The sequence below is a fragment of the Orycteropus afer genome, unplaced genomic scaffold (assembly GCF_000298275.1).
Source record: "Orycteropus afer afer isolate SDZICR_OR568_19922 unplaced genomic scaffold, OryAfe1.0 scaffold00032, whole genome shotgun sequence".
NCBI lineage: Eukaryota > Metazoa > Chordata > Mammalia > Tubulidentata > Orycteropodidae > Orycteropus > Orycteropus afer.
Window position 1 is genome coordinate 6566286 of NW_006921619.1, and position 21230 is coordinate 6587515.

Sequence of the window (21230 nt, forward strand, 5' to 3'; positions counted from 1 at the left end):
GTGGGGTGTGGGGGCGCAGGACCGGAATATGAGGGCCCCGCGGGCTGGGAGGGCGCCGGGTTTGCCGGCCGGGAAGTGCCACTTCGGCTTGACCCGAGGAGGCACACGGCCCGCGGGCGCAGGCACCGCGGCTTCCCGGCCCGCCGCCCCCTCCCCCCTTCGCGGCCGGGCCGCCGGGAAGTGACACGTTGTTCTTTGGCACTGGCCGGCGCTGCGCAGGGAGGGCGCTGGGGAGGGCGGCGGCGGCGGCGGGCAGGGAGGAGCCCCCGGCCCCGCCCGCCCTCCAAGCCGACCCTCACTTGCCTGAAACCGGCTCTTCATCGGCCGCCTCCTGCCAGGCCTTTTAGGGCCCGACTCCCGCCCTTCCTGGCCTCCGCTCTTGGGCGGTGGCAGACATCGCTTCTGGCCCTGCTCGGGTGCCCCCGCGGCCACCCACGGCAGGCGTACCTTGTGTTCCTGGGCCAGGCCCCGAACCCGGTGTCCCCGGGTGGGGGGTGGGGACGCCACGGCCGAAGCAGCTAGCTCCATTTGTGATCCGGGCGCCTGGTGCCAGCGAGACCTGGAATTTCCGGTCTGGTTGGTCTTGGGCCCCGCGGAGCCAGGTTGATACCCCTCACCTCCCAACCCCAGGCCCTCGGATGCCCAGAACCTGTAGGCCGCACCGTGGACTTATTCTTAACCGAGGGGGTGAGTGAGAGGGTTGTTTCTGCAGGTGGGGGGGTGGGTGGAGGTGATGGGGCTTTGACATCATGTTGGTGGGAACACGGGCTGCATCGTTCATGCTTCTTCACCCCTTTGGCACCTCCGCGGTTATGATTTGGACCAGCCCTTGCTTCAGACCTTTCCCCCACCCCACTTTCCTTAAGCTTGGATCCCTTTCTCTTTCCAAGCGCCACTCTTTCCCAACAGGTGTTGGGGGGACCCTGATGTGGCACCAAATGAAATGAACAAAGCTCCACAGCCCACAGGCCCCCCGCCCGCCCCATCCCCTGGACTCCCACAGGTAATTAAGGAGGAAGACTGAGGAATTAGCAGAGATTGGGATGGGGAGGTGGTAGGAACCCTAGTGGTACAGTGGTTAAAGCGCTTAGCTGCCGACCCAGAGGTCAGCAGTTCCAACCCACCAGCTAGTCTAGGGCAGAAAGGTGTGGCAGCCTGCTTTGGTGAAGATTTATATCTCTGATCTCTGGAAACCCTATGAGCAGTTCTGTCCTGTGCTATAGAGTTGTTATGAGTAGGAATATACTTGGTGGCAGTGAGTTTGGTTTTTTTTGGGTGGAGAGGGTGGGTAGAAGGGGGAAACCAGGCAGCTGGTTAGGAACAGATCCAACCTCTGGATTTTCCCACCCCCATCTCTGTCATAGGGGCAAAGTACAGCTGCCTGCTGCCAAATTGAGACAGGGCCCTGGGGCTATCCCCAGGGGCTGTCATGGGGAGGGTGTATGTGGACTGCTGAGGCTCTTGCCACAGATCTGCTCCCCTTACTTCACCAGCTTGGGTTTCTACCCCACCTGGGTTTCCCCCCTTGTTGAACTCTGGTCTCCCCCCTTCAGCCAGCGTTTCCCCCGGGGCAGACAGCACCGGTGGTGTTCAGTACGCCACAAGCGACACAAATGAACACGCCTTCTCAGCCCCGCCAGGTGAGGGGCTGGGGGAGGGAACTAGGGCCTGGGTGGGAGCTGTGGAAAACTTAAGACAGTTTGGGTCTAGGATGAAAACTCTGGAGGCCCTGTATGTGGGCCTAGTTCTTGACAGTTGCTCTACATTATTTCATGCATCTTTGCACTTGGTGTTGATTACTTATGGTGGCTGGGCCCTTGGGGAGTGTATATTTAGTGGGGGTGGTATTACTGGGGACCTGATGTGGCCAAGAACTGGAGGCAGTGCTTTGGGTCCTGATGTCACTTGCTTTCCTGTTTTCTCCTTGTATGGGGAGGTTGCCATTCCCCTTCCTGCTTTCTCCTTGGAGTGATGAGAGAAACACTGCAGCTGGTTCTTGCCTTTCTCTGTTCCCCAAGTTCATCCCCAAGTTCTTAAGTGGGAGTATTCTTGTCCCACTTTTTTCATTTTTTTTCCCTTCTCATCACCTTGGGGATAATTCTCTTCTTTCCTGTCCCCATGTGCTCTCAGGGAGGATTCAGGTCTCTGCAGGTAATAACTCCTTTCCTAATCCTGATCCTTTTCTTGGCTTCACCCTTACCTTCCACTGCAGTTAGGGGCTAGAATCAGGGAATGGGACTGTTTACGGTGGGGATTTGGTGGTTGTCCAGGTTGTCAGTCTTTGACAAATGCATGTTAGTGGCTAAATTTCAGAGCGCGTGGATATCTGGTAATTGGGAGACTGTTGCATGTTAGAGGTTAGCTCATCAGTACTTTAGAGAGGTGCATGCTGGGGAGTATTTGCCTGAAAGGGCCTTCCTTCAGCGTGATGCATCTGAGTGTTAGGAAGCTTCTGCAGAGGGCTAGTCTGGTGGAGGTTAAGTGTGCATGGCAGTGAGAAAGTAAATATACACAGAATGCAAAGTGTATGAATATGGAGGGCATATGTGAGTCTAAGAGGCCCTTCAGCTGTAAGCTAGTCAGATGGGTCTTGGAAAGATTGATCCCTATGTTCCAATATCCCCAGTACTTCTCTCCAGACTGTAGAGACATTGTAGAATGGCCATTTTGCAGTCCAGTTCCTCCCCTTCCCAGTGCCAACTGCCTTCCTCCCTCCTGACAGCACTTCTACCCTAGCCGAGCCCAGCCCCCGAGCAGTGCAGCCTCCCGAGTGCAGAGTGCAGCCCCTACCCGCCCTGGCCCAGCTGCCCATGTCTACCCTGCTGGATCCCAAGTAATGATGATCCCTTCCCAGATCTCCTACCCAGCCTCCCAGGGGGCCTACTACATCTCTGGACAGGTGAGGCTAGAGGCTTGGGAGCTGGAAGCCATAGGACTTTGTCCTCACCCCAACTCCCCTACCCTGATTGTCCAGTCCCGTCTGTTCTTCAGAAGTGGACTTCTCTGGTCATTGCCTAGAGTTGGCTTGTCATGTTCTGCCCTATATTCTGTTTGTAGTCTGATGTGGTGCTTATAGTTCCCTCAACCCCTGTTCTTCCCTCTCCTTTCTTCTTACCAGGGGCGTTCCACATATGTTGTCCCGACACAGCAGTACCCCGTGCAGCCAGGAGCCCCCAGCTTCTATCCTGGTGCAAGCCCTACAGAGTTTGGGACCTACGGTAAGCAGGGGAGGGGGTTAGGTGAGAGTGCATCCCAGAACATCTAACTGATTTCTGAACAGAAGACTTTGTAGGCTTGGTTCTTGGTGTATGAATGCGAATGATAGAATTAATAGGTGGTAGGGATTGGTGCTTAATTTTAACTGATGGGGGGAGGGGGAGAAGATTTGATCCTATTGCCAAGTGAGTTGGGAGTCTTCAGGTCAGGGAATGTAGGATCAGGCACCAGCTTGAGGACCTTTAGTAAGCATTCCCTGTGATACTCCTTCCATGGTTTGGGGTAGCCCATGTACCTGGATTTGGGTTTTTTTTTGTGTCTATTTTTCATTTATATTCTAGGAAAGGATTAGTCTGTCCTTTATGGCAGTGGTTTCCAAAATTTCTTGATCACCTGTCAGGAAAAGTTTTGAGTATGTACCTCTAATACATGTATGTTTTTGTTTGTTTATACATATGCACAGCTTAAACATCACACTTGTGTGGAAATTATGGATAAGATTAAAAAATATATATCCCACTTTGGAGACCATTGCTTTAAGGAATTAAGTTTTACTCCTCTTGGGCCTAGTTCATTTATTTTCTTGCCCTTTAGCTAAGGGCTAGAGACTGGAACTGGATTCAGGTTGAGTGGAGCAAGTTTGGCAAATCGGTTTTTCTCATTCCTAGCCAAAGACCTGATTCAGTTTCAGGTTAAGTAGTTGCTCCTCCTCCAGTGTGTGTCTGTGTGTTGGGGGTGGGGGCGGTGCATATACAAGAATGCCTTATGGGGTAGAAGAGGAACAGATTTAAGTCCTTCTGGTAATTGGTGTGTGGTGGGGAAGGGACTGCCTGTCTATAAGGCGTGTGTATTAGTGTCAGGAATTCTTGTAAACGCGCAGCTCAGACTGGTTCACCAGCTTTGATAGACACCTAATTCCCTGGGGGAGCAGGGCGGAGCAGGGCAAGGGGCCACCTGCGGATGATGAAAGGTTCTAGGGGTAGGAGGTATACAAGCAGGCATTTGTGTATGGTTGGGCCCTGACGCTGCCACCATTCTTCCTGTCTGTCTCCCCCTTCTCCCCAAGCTGGCGCCTACTACCCAGCCCAGGGCGTGCAGCAGTTTCCTGCTGGTGTGGCCCCTGCCCCGGTTTTGATGAACCAGCCACCCCAGATTGCTCCCAAGAGGGAACGTAAAACAGTGAGTAGCAGCAAGGGGCTCTGGGACACCTGGGGGGTTGGGAAGCCAAGGGCAGGATCCACCAGGGCATTGTGGGTCAGGGAGCAGGAACTTGAGGAAGGAGGTCTTGAGCTGAGAGTGAGCAGAGAATGGGGGTTTGTGTAGTGCTTGGGTTCCTTATAGTAGGGTATTTAGATCTCAGGGTAGTAACAGCTCATGGGAAGACAAGTGACTAGTGGGGAAATTCTTGATGCTTAGACTCTGGAGGTCCATGAGAACTTGATTTTGGGTTTCTAGTGACTTGCCTTTGGAAATGATTTGTTTTCTGTGACTCCACCCCCTCCCCCCTTCCCCCCTCGGTCCTGGAAGCTCTCGAGGCCTCCGCCTCTGCCTCTGCTTAGTCCTCAAGCCCTGGGCGTGGTGCCCAGAATAGGGTGCCAGGGCTGGGGAAGCCGCTGAGTCACCCTAGCTCCACCCACTGGATCAGGGCCCTGCCCCTAGAGATCAGGCAGACTAGCCACAAGTGAGCTGGATGGGTGCTACATGGGGGTCCTAGGCCTTATTGAGTACAGCCACTGACATGGGGAGTGCTGCTGGGGCAGGGGTGAGGGAGGGAGGGTCATTGTGATGTACGGGCTGCTCTGTGAGGTCAAGGGTCTCCGAGGGTGGAGGCCAGGGCAGGGACTACAAGAACAGCCTTGTGGCTTGACAGAACTCATGGGGTTTCTGGCACCCACCTGCTTGCTTCCTAGTTGGGGGTGGGAGGGTGGCCTGGAGTCTTAGGAGTGAGAGCAGGGTGGAGACGTGGCTCCCCACTCATGTCATAGCTTTCTTTCCCCAGATCCGAATTCGAGATCCAAATCAAGGAGGGAAGGATATCACGGAGGAGATCATGTCTGGGGCCCGCACTGCCTCCACACCCACCCCTCCCCAGGTACTGTGCTTTTCAAGTGATGGCCCTGGCTGGGAGGGTTGTTTTGCCCTGTATGACCAAGTCCCTTGATCCATTCCTTCCACTAAGGGATTTATTTCCCTGCTTTCCTGAATTTCTAGGCAGAGCTAAAGTAGAAATGGCTCTAGGAAAGAAGGGTTTTGGGATTCTTCAGGGCAAACTGGGTAACCCTTTGTTCTGCAGACGGGAGGTGGTTTGGAGCCTCAAGCTAACGGGGAGACACACCAGGTTGCTGTCATTGTCCGACCAGGTAAGTAAGCAGGTGGGACAGAGCTTTTGTGGGGAAAAAAAATGTGATAGTTTATAATGCTAAGGAAGTAGAGTGACTTGAATTGGATGCCAGAGCAGAAGGACTTAGGTTTCATGTAGTAGGATTTTGAGGGTGGATTGGATTTGTGGTGAGAAGGGAAAAATAGCTTCTGCATTAAGTTGGGAGTGCCTTGGCTGGGAGGAGGAGGAGCAAACAGCAGTGCCTTTAACAACTTGCCTTTAGTTACTCCTTTTTCCTTCTGTGCTGCAGATGACCGGTCGCAGGGAGCAATCATTGCGGGTCGCCCAGGGCTGCCTGGTCCAGAGCACAGCCCTTCTGAATCCCAGCCTTCATCACCTTCTCCGACCCCATCACCACCTCCAGTCTTAGAACCAGGGTCTGAGCCTAATCTTGAAGTCCTTTCTATTCCTGGGGACACTATGACAACGGGGATGATGTCTGTAGAAGAATTAACTCCCATGCCCCGTGAAACTGGGGAGCCATATTGCCTCTCACCAGAACCCACTGCCCTCTCTGAACCCATACTGGAGGTAGAAGTGACACTTAGCAAGCCAGTTCCAGAATCTGAGTTCCCTTCCAGTCCTCTCCAGGTTCCCAGCTCCCTCACATCCCTTCATGAGCCAAACGGTGTGCTTCCATCTGAGGATCTGGAACCAGGGGTGGAGCCGAACCCAGAGCTTGCCCCTCTCCCTCCTCCGACTTGCCCCTCTGAACCCCCCATGCCCATTGCTCCAACTGCTCAACCAGAGGAACTGCTCAATGGAGCCCCATCGCCACCAGCTGTGGACTTAAGCCCAGTCAGTGAGCCAAAGGAGCAGGCCAAGGAGGCTACAGCACCAGTGGCTCCCTCCATTGTCCTCACTGCCACTCCAACTGTAGCATCTCCAGCTACTTCAGCTGCTCAGGAGGAGGAAATGGAGGAAGAAGAAGAAGAAGGAGAAGCTGAGGGTGAGAAGGGAGAAGAGGAACTACTCCCTCAAGAAAACACCCCTGCCCCAGCCCACCTGTCTCAGATTTTGGAGGCAGCAGCAGCTACCCAAGGTAAGGTGTGGTTAGGTTAGATGATGGAGGTAGGGCAGGTGAGGATGTGGGAGGGTGTGGCTCCTTCTCTCCATTGATGACCTCCCATTTGTGCCATTGTGTCTGGGTTGTAGAAGCCCTGTGTTGGAACCAAAGAGCTAATTAAGGAATTGTCAGCCTAGAGAGGGTGTGTTGGAAACGGCGATATTGTACTGTGGCTGCTTTTTATTTTTCCCAGGAGTTTAAGGGTACTCATTAAATTATTTTTTTTAAAGTGGCAGTGTCTGTGCCAAAGAAGAGACGGAAAATTAAGGAGCTGAATAAGAAGGAGGCTGTGGGAGATCTTCTAGATGCCTTCAAGGAGGTAAGAGAACAGAAGATGGCAGAGGGGAGAGGGCAGAATTTGGGTATGAAAAAGTGGTTATTCTGCAACTAAACCTGCATATTGTATGGTTACAGGTGAACCCAGGAGTACCAGAGGTGGAAAATCAGCCTCCTGTAGATAACAACCCAGGCCCAGAGACTGAGGGCAGCAGTGTGCCCCCACGACCTGAGGAAGCAGATGAGACATGGGACTCAAAGGAAGACAAAATTCACAATGCTGAGAACATCCAGCCTGGGGAGCAGAAGTATGAATATAAATCAGGTATGTAGAAGGAAGGGTTGAGGATGGCTGAGTACTATTATCAGGGCCCCAGGAGACAAATACGTGATTGCTTTATTCTCTCTTCTGTGACAGATCAGTGGAAGCCTCTAAACCTTGAGGAGAAAAAGCGTTATGACCGTGAGTTCCTGCTTGGCTTCCAGTTCATCTTTGCCAGTATGCAGAAGCCAGAGGGCTTGCCCCATATCAGTGATGTGGTGTTGGACAAGGTTGGTGGGCTTGAGGTGGTGGTAGGGGGAGTTTGTGCTGGATGGACAGGGGAGGAACCTGAGGTTCTGAAGGAATAGTTAACAGCTCTAGTCTCCTGGCACCATCCCTGTTCTCTTTGCAGGCCAATAAGACACCACTGCGGCCACTGGATCCCACCAGACTACAAGGCATAAATTGTGGCCCAGACTTCACTCCATCCTTTGCCAACCTTGGCCGACCAGCTCTTAGCACCCGTGGGCCCCCAAGGGGTGGGCCAGGTGGGGAGCTACCCCGAGGGCCGGTGAGTGGGACTGCCTAGAGGCAGATAGGGATGGGTGGTGGGTGGCTCCCTATGTCTCGTTGGGGTTTGGGGACTAGTCTGTCTTAGAGCTCTTGTGGTGTCATGGGTTGTGCTGACTAGTTGTCTTGTCCTTACCTCTTGCTTATTAGCAGGCTGGCCTGGGACCCCGGCGTTCTCAGCAGGGTACCCGGAAAGAACCACGTAAGATCATTGCCACAGTGTTAATGACTGAAGATATAAAACTGAACAAAGCGGAGAAGGCCTGGAAACCCAGCAGCAAACGGACAGCAGCTGATAAGGACCGAGGGGAAGAGGATGCTGATGGAAGCAAAACCCAGGTACTGGCAAAGTGTTGGATTTTGGTACCCATTCCTTTGCCTTAAGTTCTGATCTCTGAGTAAATCCACTCTGCTCCCACTTGCTACCTCCCCCACCTAGATATCCTGAGGGTACTCAGCTATAAGATTTGTTCATCCTTATCACCCACATGTCCCTTAAGTCCCAGCTACCCTCTCTTTTCTTCTCCCAGAGGCCTATGTTCTTCTGAGAACCTTACTGGATCCCTTGTTTCTTCTCTGTTGTACTTTTCCCCTAGGACCTGTTCCGCAGGGTGCGCTCCATTCTGAATAAGCTGACACCCCAGATGTTCCAGCAGTTGATGAAGCAGGTGACGCAGCTGGCCATCGACACTGAGGAACGCCTCAAAGGGGTCATTGACCTCATCTTCGAGAAGGCCATTTCAGAGCCCAACTTCTCTGTGGCCTATGCCAACATGTGTCGCTGCCTTATGGCGGTTAGTTTCCACTGTTCCTTGAATCCGCTCCTCTAAATTTCATTGTCTAGTTTCCCGCTCCTGTTCCCAAGATGCCTTGAGTCTAGCTTCTTGGTTCTTCAGCCTGTGTGGTTGATGTTAGTTAGGAATGGGCATAGCTGGGGCCAGAGGTCTTCACAGGTCAGGTTGTTAAAAGGCTCCTTGAGGGCCTTCAGGTTTCCTGGGTGATGCAAATAGTTTGCGTTCAACTACTAATCTAAAGGTTGGCAATATGAACCCACCCAGTAGTGCTGTGGAAGAAAGGCCTGGTGGTCTGCTTCTATAAAGATAACAGTCAGATAAAACCCCTGTGGAGTTCTGAAACACGTTGGGTCACCATGAGTTAGAATTGACTGGCAGTGGGTGTGTGTGTAAAAAAATAAGAGGGCCTTTACTGCTCTGGCCTATTCTTGAGTATTCCCTTTGACCTAACAGCTGAAAGTGCCCACTACAGAAAAGCCAACAGTGACTGTGAACTTCCGAAAACTGTTACTGAATCGATGTCAAAAGGAGTTTGAGAAAGACAAAGATGATGATGAAGTTTTTGAGAAGAAGCAAAAAGAAATGGATGAAGCTGCTACGGTGAGAGAAGACCACCACCCACTCCCCTTCCACTTACCACCACCTCCACCAGATGTTCTGAGGCTACTTAGCTATATAGGACTTCCAGTGGGGATAAGTGGGGTATTAGTGATGTCTTGGGAGTAGTTTGTGGTTTTTTTTAAAAATTTTTATTGTGATTTGAGTGAAAGTTTACAGAGCAAATTCTTTCCATACGTTAGCTCACATACACATGGTCTCATGACATTGACTGCAATTTCCCACATTGCAACAGCTCTCTTCCCACTTCCTCCCCATAGTTAACCTCTTCCCTGTGTCCATCCCTCCCATGCACTCCTGCCCCCCGAGCTGTCTCCCTGTGTGTACACAGCCCTTCTGTTCTCCTATGATCGGTCTCTCCAAGAAGTGTATCTACCCAATGTAAATGTTAGCTCATATGCCTGTCTTTTCTGTGGCTGGAAGTCACAAAAGTAGGTTCAATTCCAGACTTGAAGAGCCGCTAAGAGCCATAGTCTCAGTAGTTCCATCAGGCTCTATCATACCAGCAAACCTGGTCCTTTTTTTAAAAAAAATGATTTTGGAGAGAGTGTTTTTTTGCTTTAGGAAATGTAAGTGGTATTGCTGTGTTTAGACATCTAGGTAGCAGAGGAGAAGGGTTTTAGTGGAATGACCGAATACCTTCTTGACGTGATCCCTCTCCTGTGACTGGTAGGCAGAGGAACGGGGGCGCCTGAAGGAAGAGCTGGAAGAAGCACGAGACATAGCTCGGCGGCGCTCTCTGGGGAATATCAAGTTTATCGGGGAGTTGTTTAAGCTGAAGATGTTAACGGAGGCGATAATGCATGATTGTGTAGTCAAATTGCTTAAGAATCACGATGAAGAGTCCCTTGAATGCCTTTGCCGTCTGCTCACCACCATTGGCAAAGACCTGGACTTTGAGAAAGCCAAGGTATGATTCCCAGGTACTAGGAGACCTGGGATGTTGGAGGATATGCTGAAGTGTGTGGGTCCCTTTGTCCACTGCCAATCTCCTTGTTGGGCTCTCAGCTTGGGCTACTGAGTTGCGGTGATGGAAGTGAGGGCCTGCAGTTAGAATTGAATGATTAAAAGTTCTCTTTGCTTTTCTCTAGCCTCGAATGGATCAGTATTTCAACCAGATGGAAAAAATCATTAAGGAAAAGAAGACATCATCCCGCATTCGCTTTATGCTGCAGGATGTGCTTGATTTGCGACGGGTACGCGTCTTCTTCCCACTTCTAGTCTGGTGCCTCTGACTCCACAGCTCCCAGTTCCCGGCAACACCTTATCTGTCCCCACAGAGCAATTGGGTACCACGTCGAGGGGACCAGGGTCCCAAGACCATTGACCAGATCCACAAGGAGGCTGAGATGGAGGAGCATCGGGAGCACATCAAAGTGCAGCAGCTTATGGCTAAGGGCAGTGACAAACGTCGAGGTGGTCCTCCAGGCCCACCCATCAGTGAGTTTGAAGCTGGGGTTGAGAGGGGTTGAGGGACTGAGGTTTGTGCTTTCCAGTGATGAATTCCTGTTAGTGCCACGTGTCTGGGCCACTGAGACCCCATGATGGAACTGAGGATCTGAGGAAAAGAGGGTGGTATTGGCTCAAGGGGAAGGGGCTGGGACTTACTCATTATCCCAGTATACCCTCCTTTTTTGTCTCAGGCCGAGGTCTTCCACTTGTGGATGATGGTGGCTGGAACACAGTCCCTATCAGCAAGGGCAGTCGTCCCATTGACACTTCACGACTCACCAAGATCACAAAGGTAGGGTGGTATGTGTGTTGGAAAATGTTACAGTGGTGATGGGATGGGTCAAGAGGGTTCAGACAGCACTGAGTACCCATTTGAATGTTGATCCCTCCTTTTCTGAGGTTGAATAGGTGACAGCTAAAATTTTCCTCTCAGACTGGTTATGTTGTTTGTGATTGGGCTTCCATGCTGTCCAACTCCAGAGTGTATGTTCATATTGGTGTCAGCAGACTGGCATACGTACTACACACTATCTGGCCTGTTGGCCTGCTTCTGTCTATATATGCTATGAGCTAAGTTTTTACATTTTAAATGGTTGGAAAAAAGATAGTGTTGGTTTTTTAAAAAAATTTTACTGTGATTTGGGTAAAAGTTTATGGAGCAAATTCATTTTCCATACAGCAGTTCACATACACTTTATCTCATGACACTGACTGCAGTTTCCCACAGTGCAACAGCTCTCTTCCTACTTCCTCCCCATGGTTACTACTTCCCTGTGTCCTTCCCTCCCATGCACTCCTGTCCCCCAAGCTTGTCTCCCTGTGCATGCACAGCCCTTCCCTTGAATGATTTCTCCAAGGAGTGTATCTGCCTACTGTAAATGTTCAGCTCATATACCTGTCTTTTGTTTGGCTGGAGCCACAGGAGTGGGTTCAATTCCAGATCTGAAGGGCAGCTAGGGGCCATAGCCTCAGGGGTCCCACTAGGCTTTGTCAGACCAGCAAATCTGGTCCTTTTATTACCATGATGATGATTTTGAGTTTTGTTCTACATTTTTCTACTCTATTCAAAATCTCCTACATAGATCCCCCTCCAAGTGGTTGACAGTGGTAGCCAGGTACTATTTAGTTCTTTTGGTCTTACAGTCATATAGGCTGAGGATCACATGATGTACCAGTCCCTTGGACAAATTGTTTCCACTTATCTTTGGTTTTCTTCATTCTTCTTTACTCTGGACAAGGAGAGACCCATTGTTGCAAAAAGATAACGTTTTATGATGTAGAAATTCTATAAAATTCTAATTTCAGTATCCATAAATAAAATTATATTGGAATACAGCAAGCTCATTTCATTAAGTATCATCCACAGGTGCTTTTATGCTACAGTGGCAGAGTTGAGTGGTTGCAAAAGACTGCATGATCTGCAAAGCCTAAAATACCTATTATCTGGCTCTTTTAGGGAAAGTTTGTGGACTCGTGATTGAGGTCACTCATAACCATGTGGCTATATGTGATGATGCTGACTGGGGGCTTAGACCTGGTTGGATCCATGATTCTCTTCTCTACTTTTTCTCAGCCTGGCTCCATTGATTCTAACAACCAGCTCTTTGCACCTGGAGGGCGACTGAGTTGGGGCAAGGGCAGCAGTGGAGGCTCAGGAGCCAAGCCTTCAGACGCAGGTATGGAGGCCATGGTAAAGAGCTGGGCAGTTACTAACATGAGTACTCTTGAGGGATGATCCTTGTCTATAGGGAAGCTTTTATTTTTTCAAATTTTTAAATTGTGATTTGAGTGAAGGTTTATAGAGCAAAGTCATTTTCCATACAGGAGTACATACACATTTGTTTCATGACATTGACTGCGGTTCCCCATAGTGTAATAGCTCTCCTCCTACTTCCTCCCTATAGTTACCTCTTTCCTGTGTCCTCCTTTCCTATGCACCCCCGCCCCCTGAGCTATCTCCCTGTGCAAACACTGCCTTTCTGTTCTCCCATGATTTATTGTTCTAAGGAGTATATCTACCTGATATAAGTGTTCCCCCCGTATACCTGTTGTTTGGCTGGAAGACACGGAAGTGAGCTCAGTTCCAGACCTGAAGGGTGACTAGAGGCCATAGTCTCATGGGTCTCATCATGCTCTATCAGACCAGTAAAGTTTTTTTTTTTTTTTTTTTTTAATGATTTTGAGTTTTGTTCCACATTGTTTTCCCACTCTATCCAGGATCTTCTACACTGATCCCTTTCTGAGTAGTTGACAATGGTAACTGGGCACCATCTAGTTCTTCTGGTCTCATGGTCATGTAGGCTAAGAATCACTTGGGTCTACTAGTCCCTGGAAAGGGAGGCTTTTAGTACAAGGTGGTTAGATAGTGTAAAGGCATGTACTTGGGATAGGGGGCTGAACTGCTTTCCGGTTGGGCTAGGACCAAGTGTCCTTCACTGGGTAGTAAAAAAAAGAAGATGCAAGAATGTGGAAAGATATTAACCTAGTTCTTCTGTCTCTCCAGCTTCAGAAGCTGCTCGTCCAGCTACTAGTACCTTGAATCGCTTCTCAGCCCTTCAACAAGCAGTACCCACAGAGAGCACAGATAACAGACGTGTGGTACAAAGGTGAGGCTTCCTTGGTGTCTTTGTCTTCCTCACTTGGAGTAGTATGGTTGAGAGCTGGTTGTTTCCATAGGAATTTCTGTAATGCTTAGAGCTCTTGGCTGAGGTTAGGGGTGTATCCTAATATCAAGAACAGATTATATCAGTTGTTTAGCAGATTGAGTATTACATGAGAGAATACCTGGGCAGTGCCGGTGAGGGCAGCGTGCCTGTCTTTCTTTCAGGAGTAGTTTGAGCCGGGAACGAGGTGAGAAAGCTGGAGACCGGGGAGACCGCCTAGAGAGGAGTGAACGGGGAGGTGACCGTGGGGACCGACTTGATCGTGCACGGACCCCTGCCACCAAGCGGAGCTTCAGCAAGGAAGTGGAGGAGCGGAGTAGAGAGCGGCCTACCCAGCCTGAAGGACTACGCAAGGCAGCTAGTCTCACAGAAGATCGGGACCGTGGGCGGGAAGCTGGTGAGGGGCAGAGGAGAGGAATAGAGGTGGGGGATGGGGGAAGAGTGTTGGCTAGTTTTGGACTAGCTGGTCCCCAGAGTCTTGAGAGCTCTGGACTCTGTTCTAGGAGATAGAACTGTACAGGCTGTTTTGTGTTTTGCCACAGTGAAACGAGAAGCCACCCTGCCCCCGGTGAGCCCACCGAAGGCTGCACTCTCTGAGGAAGAGTTAGAGAAGAAATCTAAGGCTATCATTGAGGAATATCTCCATCTCAATGACATGAAGGTAAGGGGTAAGGGTCTGAATGATTGAGGAGTGAGCTGACATGGGGTCTGGGCCAGACTATAACAACTCTTTCCCTTCTATGTCCTGCTTCCCCTGCAGGAGGCAGTACAATGTGTGCAAGAGCTGGCCTCCCCCTCTTTGCTCTTCATCTTTGTGCGGCATGGCATCGAGTCCACTCTGGAACGCAGTGCCATTGCTCGTGAGCATATGGGGCGGCTGCTACACCAGCTACTCTGTACCGGGCACCTCTCCACTGCTCAGTACTACCAAGGGTATGACTGACTTCTGTGGTTTCCCACTTAGCATGCCCATAAATTTCTCTTTCTTGCTTTGTGGAATCCCTTGAACCTTGGGTAAGAGTATAGACTCCTCAACTGTCCTGGTCAACATTGGTTTTGTTGAGGGTGGAGGTGTGAAACATCTAAGGAAAAGATATGGTCTTACCTTGAGATAATTGCCTCATCCATGCATCTGTGTTCCTGCGATGTTCCACATTTGATCCTTTAGCCGTGTTGGGTTGCCCAAGAAGGTGAGTGGGTGCCCAGTTTGTCTTTTCTGGAATGCCTTGACTTTGAATTCCTGCTACAGGCTGTATGAAATCTTGGAATTGGCTGAGGACATGGAAATTGACATTCCCCACGTGTGGCTCTACCTGGCAGAACTAATAATGCCCATTCTGCAGGAAGGTGGGGTGCCTATGGGGGAGCTGTTCAGGTAAGCCCCCTCCCCTTGATGAAATTCAGAGTAGGTTAAGACAAGACAAGGAGCCCTGGTGGTCCAGTGGTTAAGTGCTCAGCTGTGACCACAAGGTGGAAAAAAAATGACAGTCTGTTTCCAAAAAGGTTACAGCTTTGAAAACCTTGTGAGGCAGTTCTACCCTGTCCTGTAGGGTTGCTGTGAGTTGGACTTAACTCAGTGCAGCAGGATTGGTTTTGGTTTAGTTTTAAAAATGAGAGAGAGGGTAGGGAGATGTGAAGTTTGAATGCCTGGGTTTAAGGTGGGATGGGGTAGTGTTGAGAGGGCTTGTGAAAACTACCAATACTAGGGTTTTCTCTTCTCGTAGGGAGATAACAAAGCCTCTGAGACCCCTGGGCAAAGCTGCTTCTCTATTACTGGAGATCCTGGGGCTCCTATGCAAAAGCATGGTGAGTGAGGGCCTTTCAGAGGGCAATATGTTCAGGACTCTTCTCCTGCCGTGAGGTTTGGGCTGCTTGTGGTGGTTCTGAGGCCTGGCATTGTGGTTCTTTGTTGGGGTGGAGGTAATGGTGATGGTAGTACCATGTTGGTACCTGGGAGAGGAAATGTCAGAGCTGGTGATCTCCTCAGAGGAGTTCCTGTCTTGAGTTGTGTTTAAGGCTGGAGGGGAATTAAAGACTCTGACCCATGATTGATTTGTCCATTTAGTTGTTCATTTAACTAGCAATTTTCGGACATTTATTATATGTAGGCACTAGGGACACAGCAGTGAATAAAACAAACTAGTTGGCAGAGCAAAATGTAAGAAATGACAGTTTAATGAACAATGTGAACGAACTAAAGCATGAAGTAAAATAGTTGAAATGGGTGTCAGTACTGTGAGGTTGCAAACGATGTTCATTTGTGTGGCATTGAAGACAAGGCTTTCCTGGAGGAGGCACTGAAGCTGCTTTGTGAAAGTGACTGGCAAGTGTAAAGGTGTAAAGATGGGAAAAGGCAAGTTGGGTGAGGCACTTAGCAGTAGTAAGAAGTTGGAATGTGTAGTTTCAAGTCAGCTATCTGGAACCTGTAAAGATGAGACCTTCTGATTGAAAGGAATTGTTCTTTCTGTGTCATGTTTTCTTTTAACATTTTAGACAGAAATATGTAGCAGAACGATGTCTGATTTAGAAAAGCATATGTTGAACTACTTGAAATACAAGGTGCCATAGATTGTAGGACATACTGTTTATGGACTGCTAAGAGAGAAAAAACTTAAAAGAGTCATACTTTAAAAATGTAATGTCAATTGTAAGAAAAAGCTATTTTAGTGGTGGTAAGATGTGAAAAAAATGGTATCTTTAAAATTCATGAACTATAGTCATCTTCTGTTAAGGGCTGACATCATTCTGAAGATCTGTTTGTGTAAGAGTTAGTTGGGTAACTAGTTGGCAGAAAAAAGTAAGAAATGACAGCTTAAAAACAGTGTGAAGTAAAGCATGACATAAAGTGGTTGAAATGATGGCATGTCAGTACTGTGAAACTGCAAGGGAGTGTCCATTTGCTGATGTTGAAGCTGCTTTGTGGAAAGTTAATGGTGACTGGCAAGTATAACAGCGTAAGGCTTCTTGTCCCTTACAAAAAATGGGTTCTGATGGCTGTTTTTGTGAAGATTTGTGATCTGCTTCTAAAATTTTCAGAACTTAGAAACAAAGTAAGCACACTGGTTAAAATTATCCTCTCCCATAGGCATTTAGGAGCTCTGGTAGCATAGTGGCTAAGTCACTTGCCTGCTAACCAGACGGCTGGCGGTTCAAACCCACCAGCCACTCCTCGGAAGGAAGGTTGGGCAATCCTACTTCCGTAGTGATACTGCCTCGAAAACCCAAGGAGGGGTCGCTATGAGTCGGGGCCGACTCGACGGCACATAACAACAACAACAACAACATAGGCATTTACTTGGAGTAATGAAAAACCAAGTGGTTTTAGGAAGAAAAAAATGTATATGACATTAGGTTAGGATGACACATTCAGATTTGGTTATTTATCTTTTTGAGATCCAGTAATTATTAAGGGAATATTGTGAAAGCTACTTACATCTTACCTAGAAGCTCTTCTGACTTAGAGGTCATTTCCCTTGCCCTAGTCTTACAGCAGGAGTCCCTGGATGGTGCAGATGATTAACTACTCTCGACTATTAGCCAAAAAGTTGGTGGTTTGAGTCTACCCAGAGACACCTCAGGAAAAAATCCTGGCAATCTGCTTCTGAAAAATCAGTCCCTGTAAACCCTGTAGAGCACAGGTCTATTCTGACGCACATGGGGTTGCTGTGACTCAGAAACTTGACGGCATCTTGCAGTGGTCGTCTGTTAGCCCTTTGGTGGGTTGGTTCTTGTTTATTTGGATGGTTATTTGACTGATGTCTGGGCAGGCCCTGCACCATACTTTAGGCATGGACGAACAGGACAGTGCCTATTTGGTACTTCTGTGGCATGGCATCCTCGGCTCCTACGAGGCATCTAGTGGACTTAATTTGTTGGGTGACTGGTGTGGCATTATTACGTCCTTGGAGAGAGAGTTGCTGAGTAGGTCTTGTGTTTTCCAGGGTCCTAAAAAGGTGGGGGCACTGTGGCAAGAGGCTGGGCTCAGCTGGAAAGAATTTCTCCCTGACGGTCAGGACGTCGGTGCATTCATCACTGAACAGGTTTGGGGCTGGAGTTAACTCTGACATTTCAGGCTGGATGTTCTTCTCCCCCTTTCTTCATCTCTCTCACATGACGTACCTTATCTCTTGACTCTGGGCATTGTTGGTTGCAGAAGGTGGAGTATACGCTGGGAGAGGAGTCAGAGGCCCCTGGCCAGAGGGACCTCCCCTCAGAGGAGCTGAGCAGGCAGTTGGAGAAACTGCTGAAGGAGGGGAGCAGTAACGAGCGGGTGTGTGACTGGATAGAGGTATGTTTTTCCTGGGTAATAGAGGAGAGGATGGAAAGAAAGAGGTATTTTTTGGTGTATATGGGGTGAGGAGAAGTCTCTGGGTGGCACAAGTAGTTAAGCACTCGACTCCTAGCCAAAAGGATGGCGTTCATACCTACACAAAGGTGACTCGGGAGATAGGCCTGCTTCCAATAGATCACAGCCTTGAAAACCCTACAGAGCACAGTTCCTACTCTGCACACATGGGATAGCTGTGAGTTAGTCAACTCAAAGGCAATTAACAACAGCATGGGGTAGGAGTAGGGACTAGCAAGGGTGGAGAGCTAAAAGAAAATTCAATTCACAGACTTACGTGTTTCTCCTGCACAGGCCAACCTGAGTGAGCAGCAGGTATCATCCAGTGTATTAGTTCGAGCCCTCATGACAACTGTCTGCTATTCTGCAATTATCTGTAAGAGGAGCTAAGGAGATGGTGGGGGCAAAACAAATGGAGGGAGGGTGGGAGGTTTGTTTTTGCCTCCTAGTTCTGAGCTGAGCTGAGGGTATATTCTTAGACTTACTTCTGTCTTTTTCCCTATAGTTGAGACCCCTCTCCGAGTGGATGTTGCTGTGCTGAAAGCACGAGCGAAACTACTACAGAAATACCTATGTGACGAACAGAAAGAGCTGCAGGCGCTCTATGCGCTCCAGGCCCTTGTAGTGATCTTAGAACAGCCTGCCAGTAAGAGCCAGTCTGCAGGGAGTGGGCTGGGTGGAGGGCTGTCAGATAACAGGAGGTGATGTGAATACCCAAAATAGATGGGTAGTCAGTCATTGGAGAGCAAAATGCTCATATGGTTTGATTCCCCCTTTCCCTACAACATTTGTGTCCTTACCTACAAATAATTGACTTCAGCTGTTGTTTGGGTAGATGGTATTATCCCCATTTTCCATGTTAGAAGACTGGAGCTTGGGTTAACATACTTATTCATTCAATAAATAGATGTGTGCCAGGCATTAGGATGTTAGCAGTCACTAACTTTTTGATTGTAGAAGGTGGAGTATATGTTAGCAGTCAGAACAAGTGTAGACAAGCACAGTTCCTGTACTCATCTGCCGTAGAGTTAACAACAGTGTGATGAAGATTGGTAGAAGAGCCCTGTGCAGAGTACACCTAGTCTGAGAGGGTGATTGGGAGTTAATAATGACAAATGAGAGGAGGAGAGGGAAATGTTAAACTAAGGAACTCTGTGTGTAAAGGAAAGCCAGTATGAGAGGGTTCAGCAGCCAATTGTGAGGCAAGATGGGGCAGGAGAGAGGGACATGGACCAGGTCATATAGGGCCATGTAAGCCATGGGAAGAGTTTGGGGCTTTATCGTACTGGCAGCATAAGGCCTTTGTGAGATTTGAAGCAGGGAATAAAAAACAGATTTTAGTTCTAAGGTGATCTTTGGCCATTAGTAGGAAGAACGGTTTGGAAAGAATGGGCTGAGAGTGGCTGAGGCAATGCAGTCGATCAGGAGTGTGTGGGTAGTAGCTAGTGGCAGTAGAGTTCAGACAGGATTGAGCAGATTCAAGAGCTATTTAAGAAGTGGAGGCTTTTAGTGTCACTGGTCTAGGGAAGGGGTGGGCCATTGAGGGATTATAATCAGTCAGGGATAACTCCCAGGATGGATTCAGTAGGCGAAGCAATCTGGTGGCACCATTCACTGGGTAGGAACACTGGATCAAGATGAGTTCGATCATAATGGGTTTGTGATCATAATGGGTTGGGGATCAGAGAGGTCAAGTAGATGTAGCTGGTATCTGGATCTATTTGGAGAGAGAGGGAGGTCAGGGCTGGAGGCAGATGGTGAGTTGCTGGTACATTCTATGTACTTCATAATCATATATAGAATTACCCTAGGGAGAGTGAGCAGGGCTTAGGATAGAACCCTGAGGAGGTGGAGGACTGGCCCTTACAAATGAAGGGCAGGGTAATTTATCAGGGGAAATAATGCTAGCTGCTGCTTGAGAGTTCCATAGGTGCAGGCCTAAAAGTCAAGGGCCTTTGGCATATAGAAACATGTCACCCTGGCAGACTGGTGAAGGATGGAGTGGAATATGGATTAGAAAAGACTGAGGAATCTGGGTGAGACTAGAAAAAAGAACAAGTATAGACAAGATCTTCTGTTTGGCTGTAAGAGATGGTGGTTGAAAGGGGGACCTTTTTATATTTAGATGGTAGAAACTGGCTAGAAAATACAGGGTAAAGTGGATAATGGATTGTATAGGGTCCTCAAGGTGAGAAGGCATGGGGTTTGGAGCACAATTTTGAGATAATTGGAGGATTTGCTGTTGCCAACTGCTGTGGGATGGGCTTGGAAGGAGGCTGTGGATTTTTGAGGGTGGGCATGACTTGTGGGGCATCCTGGCTATGGCTTCTCACAGGTGGCTTAGTCAGCATTTCACCCAGTTCTTGATTCTAGATCTAAACTATTCATTTCATTACTCTGCCTCTCTTTCCTTTTAGTTTGGAAAGATGGCACAGTGCAGTGTGGTGACTGAAATGGCTTAGTTTGAGGGGGTTCCAAGACAGATGCCTCGGGAGGCTCCTTAGTAGCCAGTGGGTAGAGCAGGTGGTGACAGAGTTGAGTCCTGAAGGGTTGAATCTTGAAGGAAGTCACTAGGAAAGTGAAAAGACAAAAGATGGACCTGGCAAAGGATGTGGCACACATAAAGGCATGGAGACCAGAAAAGCATGTGTTGTGTTATGTTCAGGAGAAGTGTAAGAAGTAAGTGAAAATTGAGATTAAGAGTTTGTCAGGACTTTGTTTGGGGGTCTGTGAATGTTCCAGGTTACATCCTTAACATTCATGAGTGAGAGGTCTGGAACTTTCTGATCCCCCAAATTCATGAGTTAGTTCTATGTATCATTTTTCCCCATTAAATGTATCATGAGTGGAGAAAGTTGAAGCAACAGATGAAGCTAGGCAGGTTTATAAGGTTTGTTCCATGGCTAGGTGACTCATTCATGCATACTAGTCTCTCAGATCATGAGATTAGCATTCTGAAACTTAGTCACTCTGGAATGGTCAGACTCAAATGTCAGCACTATGTTTTAGTAGTGGAGCTTTTGCCTCCATTCCCTTGGGAGAGAGCGAGCCCTGGGGATTGGCTGGGTGGCTGTGGCCAGCTGCCTCTGATTGCTTTTCTGCCTGTTTGCAGACCTGCTTCGGATGTTCTTTGATGCGCTATATGATGAGGACGTGGTAAAAGAAGACGCCTTCTACAGCTGGGAGAGTAGCAAGGACCCCGCTGAGCAGCAGGGAAAGGGCGTGGCCCTTAAATCTGTCACAGCCTTCTTCAAGTGGCTTCGTGAGGCTGAGGAGGAGGAGTCTGACCACAACTGAGGGCGGGTGGGGCTGGGGACTTGGAGCCCCAAGGACAGGAGGACGGCCCAGCCAGCTGCCTGGACTGCAGGGGGGCGGCAGCAGTGGCGGCGGCAGTGGGTGTCTGTAGTGCGGTGTGTCTGAGCTAATAAAGTGGCTGAAGAGGCAGGATGGCTTGGGGCTGCCTGGGGGCCCCCCTCCAGGATGCTGCCAGGTGCCCCTTTCCTCCCCATGGGGCACAGAGATATATATAAAGTCTTGAAATTTAGTGTGTCTTTGGGGGGGGCACCATCGCCTGCCCCTGGGGTCTTT

The 21230-nt window shown here is 49.1% G+C and overlaps 1 protein-coding gene and 2 non-coding genes across 3 annotated transcripts; all 3 read left to right on the forward strand.

Annotated features, from left to right (window-relative positions):
- The first annotated feature begins 895 nt into the window (after nucleotides 1–895).
- Nucleotides 896–20939, forward strand: EIF4G1 (eukaryotic translation initiation factor 4 gamma 1). Its single transcript, XM_007935939.2, has 32 exons — nucleotides 896–1003; nucleotides 1554–1640; nucleotides 2131–2151; nucleotides 2723–2899; nucleotides 3119–3218; nucleotides 4283–4395; nucleotides 5216–5308; nucleotides 5510–5576; nucleotides 5847–6638; nucleotides 6893–6981; nucleotides 7077–7263; nucleotides 7357–7490; nucleotides 7613–7771; nucleotides 7924–8109; nucleotides 8367–8564; nucleotides 9018–9164; nucleotides 9856–10092; nucleotides 10274–10378; nucleotides 10463–10622; nucleotides 10826–10926; nucleotides 12208–12310; nucleotides 13138–13240; nucleotides 13462–13694; nucleotides 13840–13958; nucleotides 14058–14230; nucleotides 14547–14672; nucleotides 15022–15103; nucleotides 17239–17337; nucleotides 17451–17585; nucleotides 17937–18018; nucleotides 18148–18288; nucleotides 20755–20939. Exons 1-32 carry the CDS (start codon nucleotides 944–946, stop codon nucleotides 20937–20939), a joined length of 4794 nt encoding a protein of 1597 aa, XP_007934130.1. The 5' UTR covers nucleotides 896–943.
- On the forward strand, nucleotides 6707–6787 carry LOC122149578. Its single transcript, XR_006163216.1, has one exon. It is a non-coding gene; the product is annotated as a small nucleolar RNA SNORD66 (small nucleolar RNA).
- Nucleotides 10673–10748, forward strand: LOC122149577. Its single transcript, XR_006163215.1, has one exon. It is a non-coding gene; the product is annotated as a small nucleolar RNA SNORD66 (small nucleolar RNA).
- Nucleotides 20940–21230: the final 291 nt, after the last annotated feature.

Excerpts from the sequence above, each read along its gene's own strand:
- EIF4G1 (XM_007935939.2), top strand. The coding sequence starts at position 944 with ATGAACAAAGCTCCACAGCCCACAGGCCCCCCGCCCGCCCCATCCCCT. Across the intron at positions 5,577-5,846 it reads TGCTGTCATTGTCCGACCAG|ATGACCGGTCGCAGGGAGCA; the intron begins GTAAGTAAGCAG and ends TCTGTGCTGCAG. Across the intron at positions 10,927-12,207 it reads GACTCACCAAGATCACAAAG|CCTGGCTCCATTGATTCTAA; the intron begins GTAGGGTGGTAT and ends ACTTTTTCTCAG.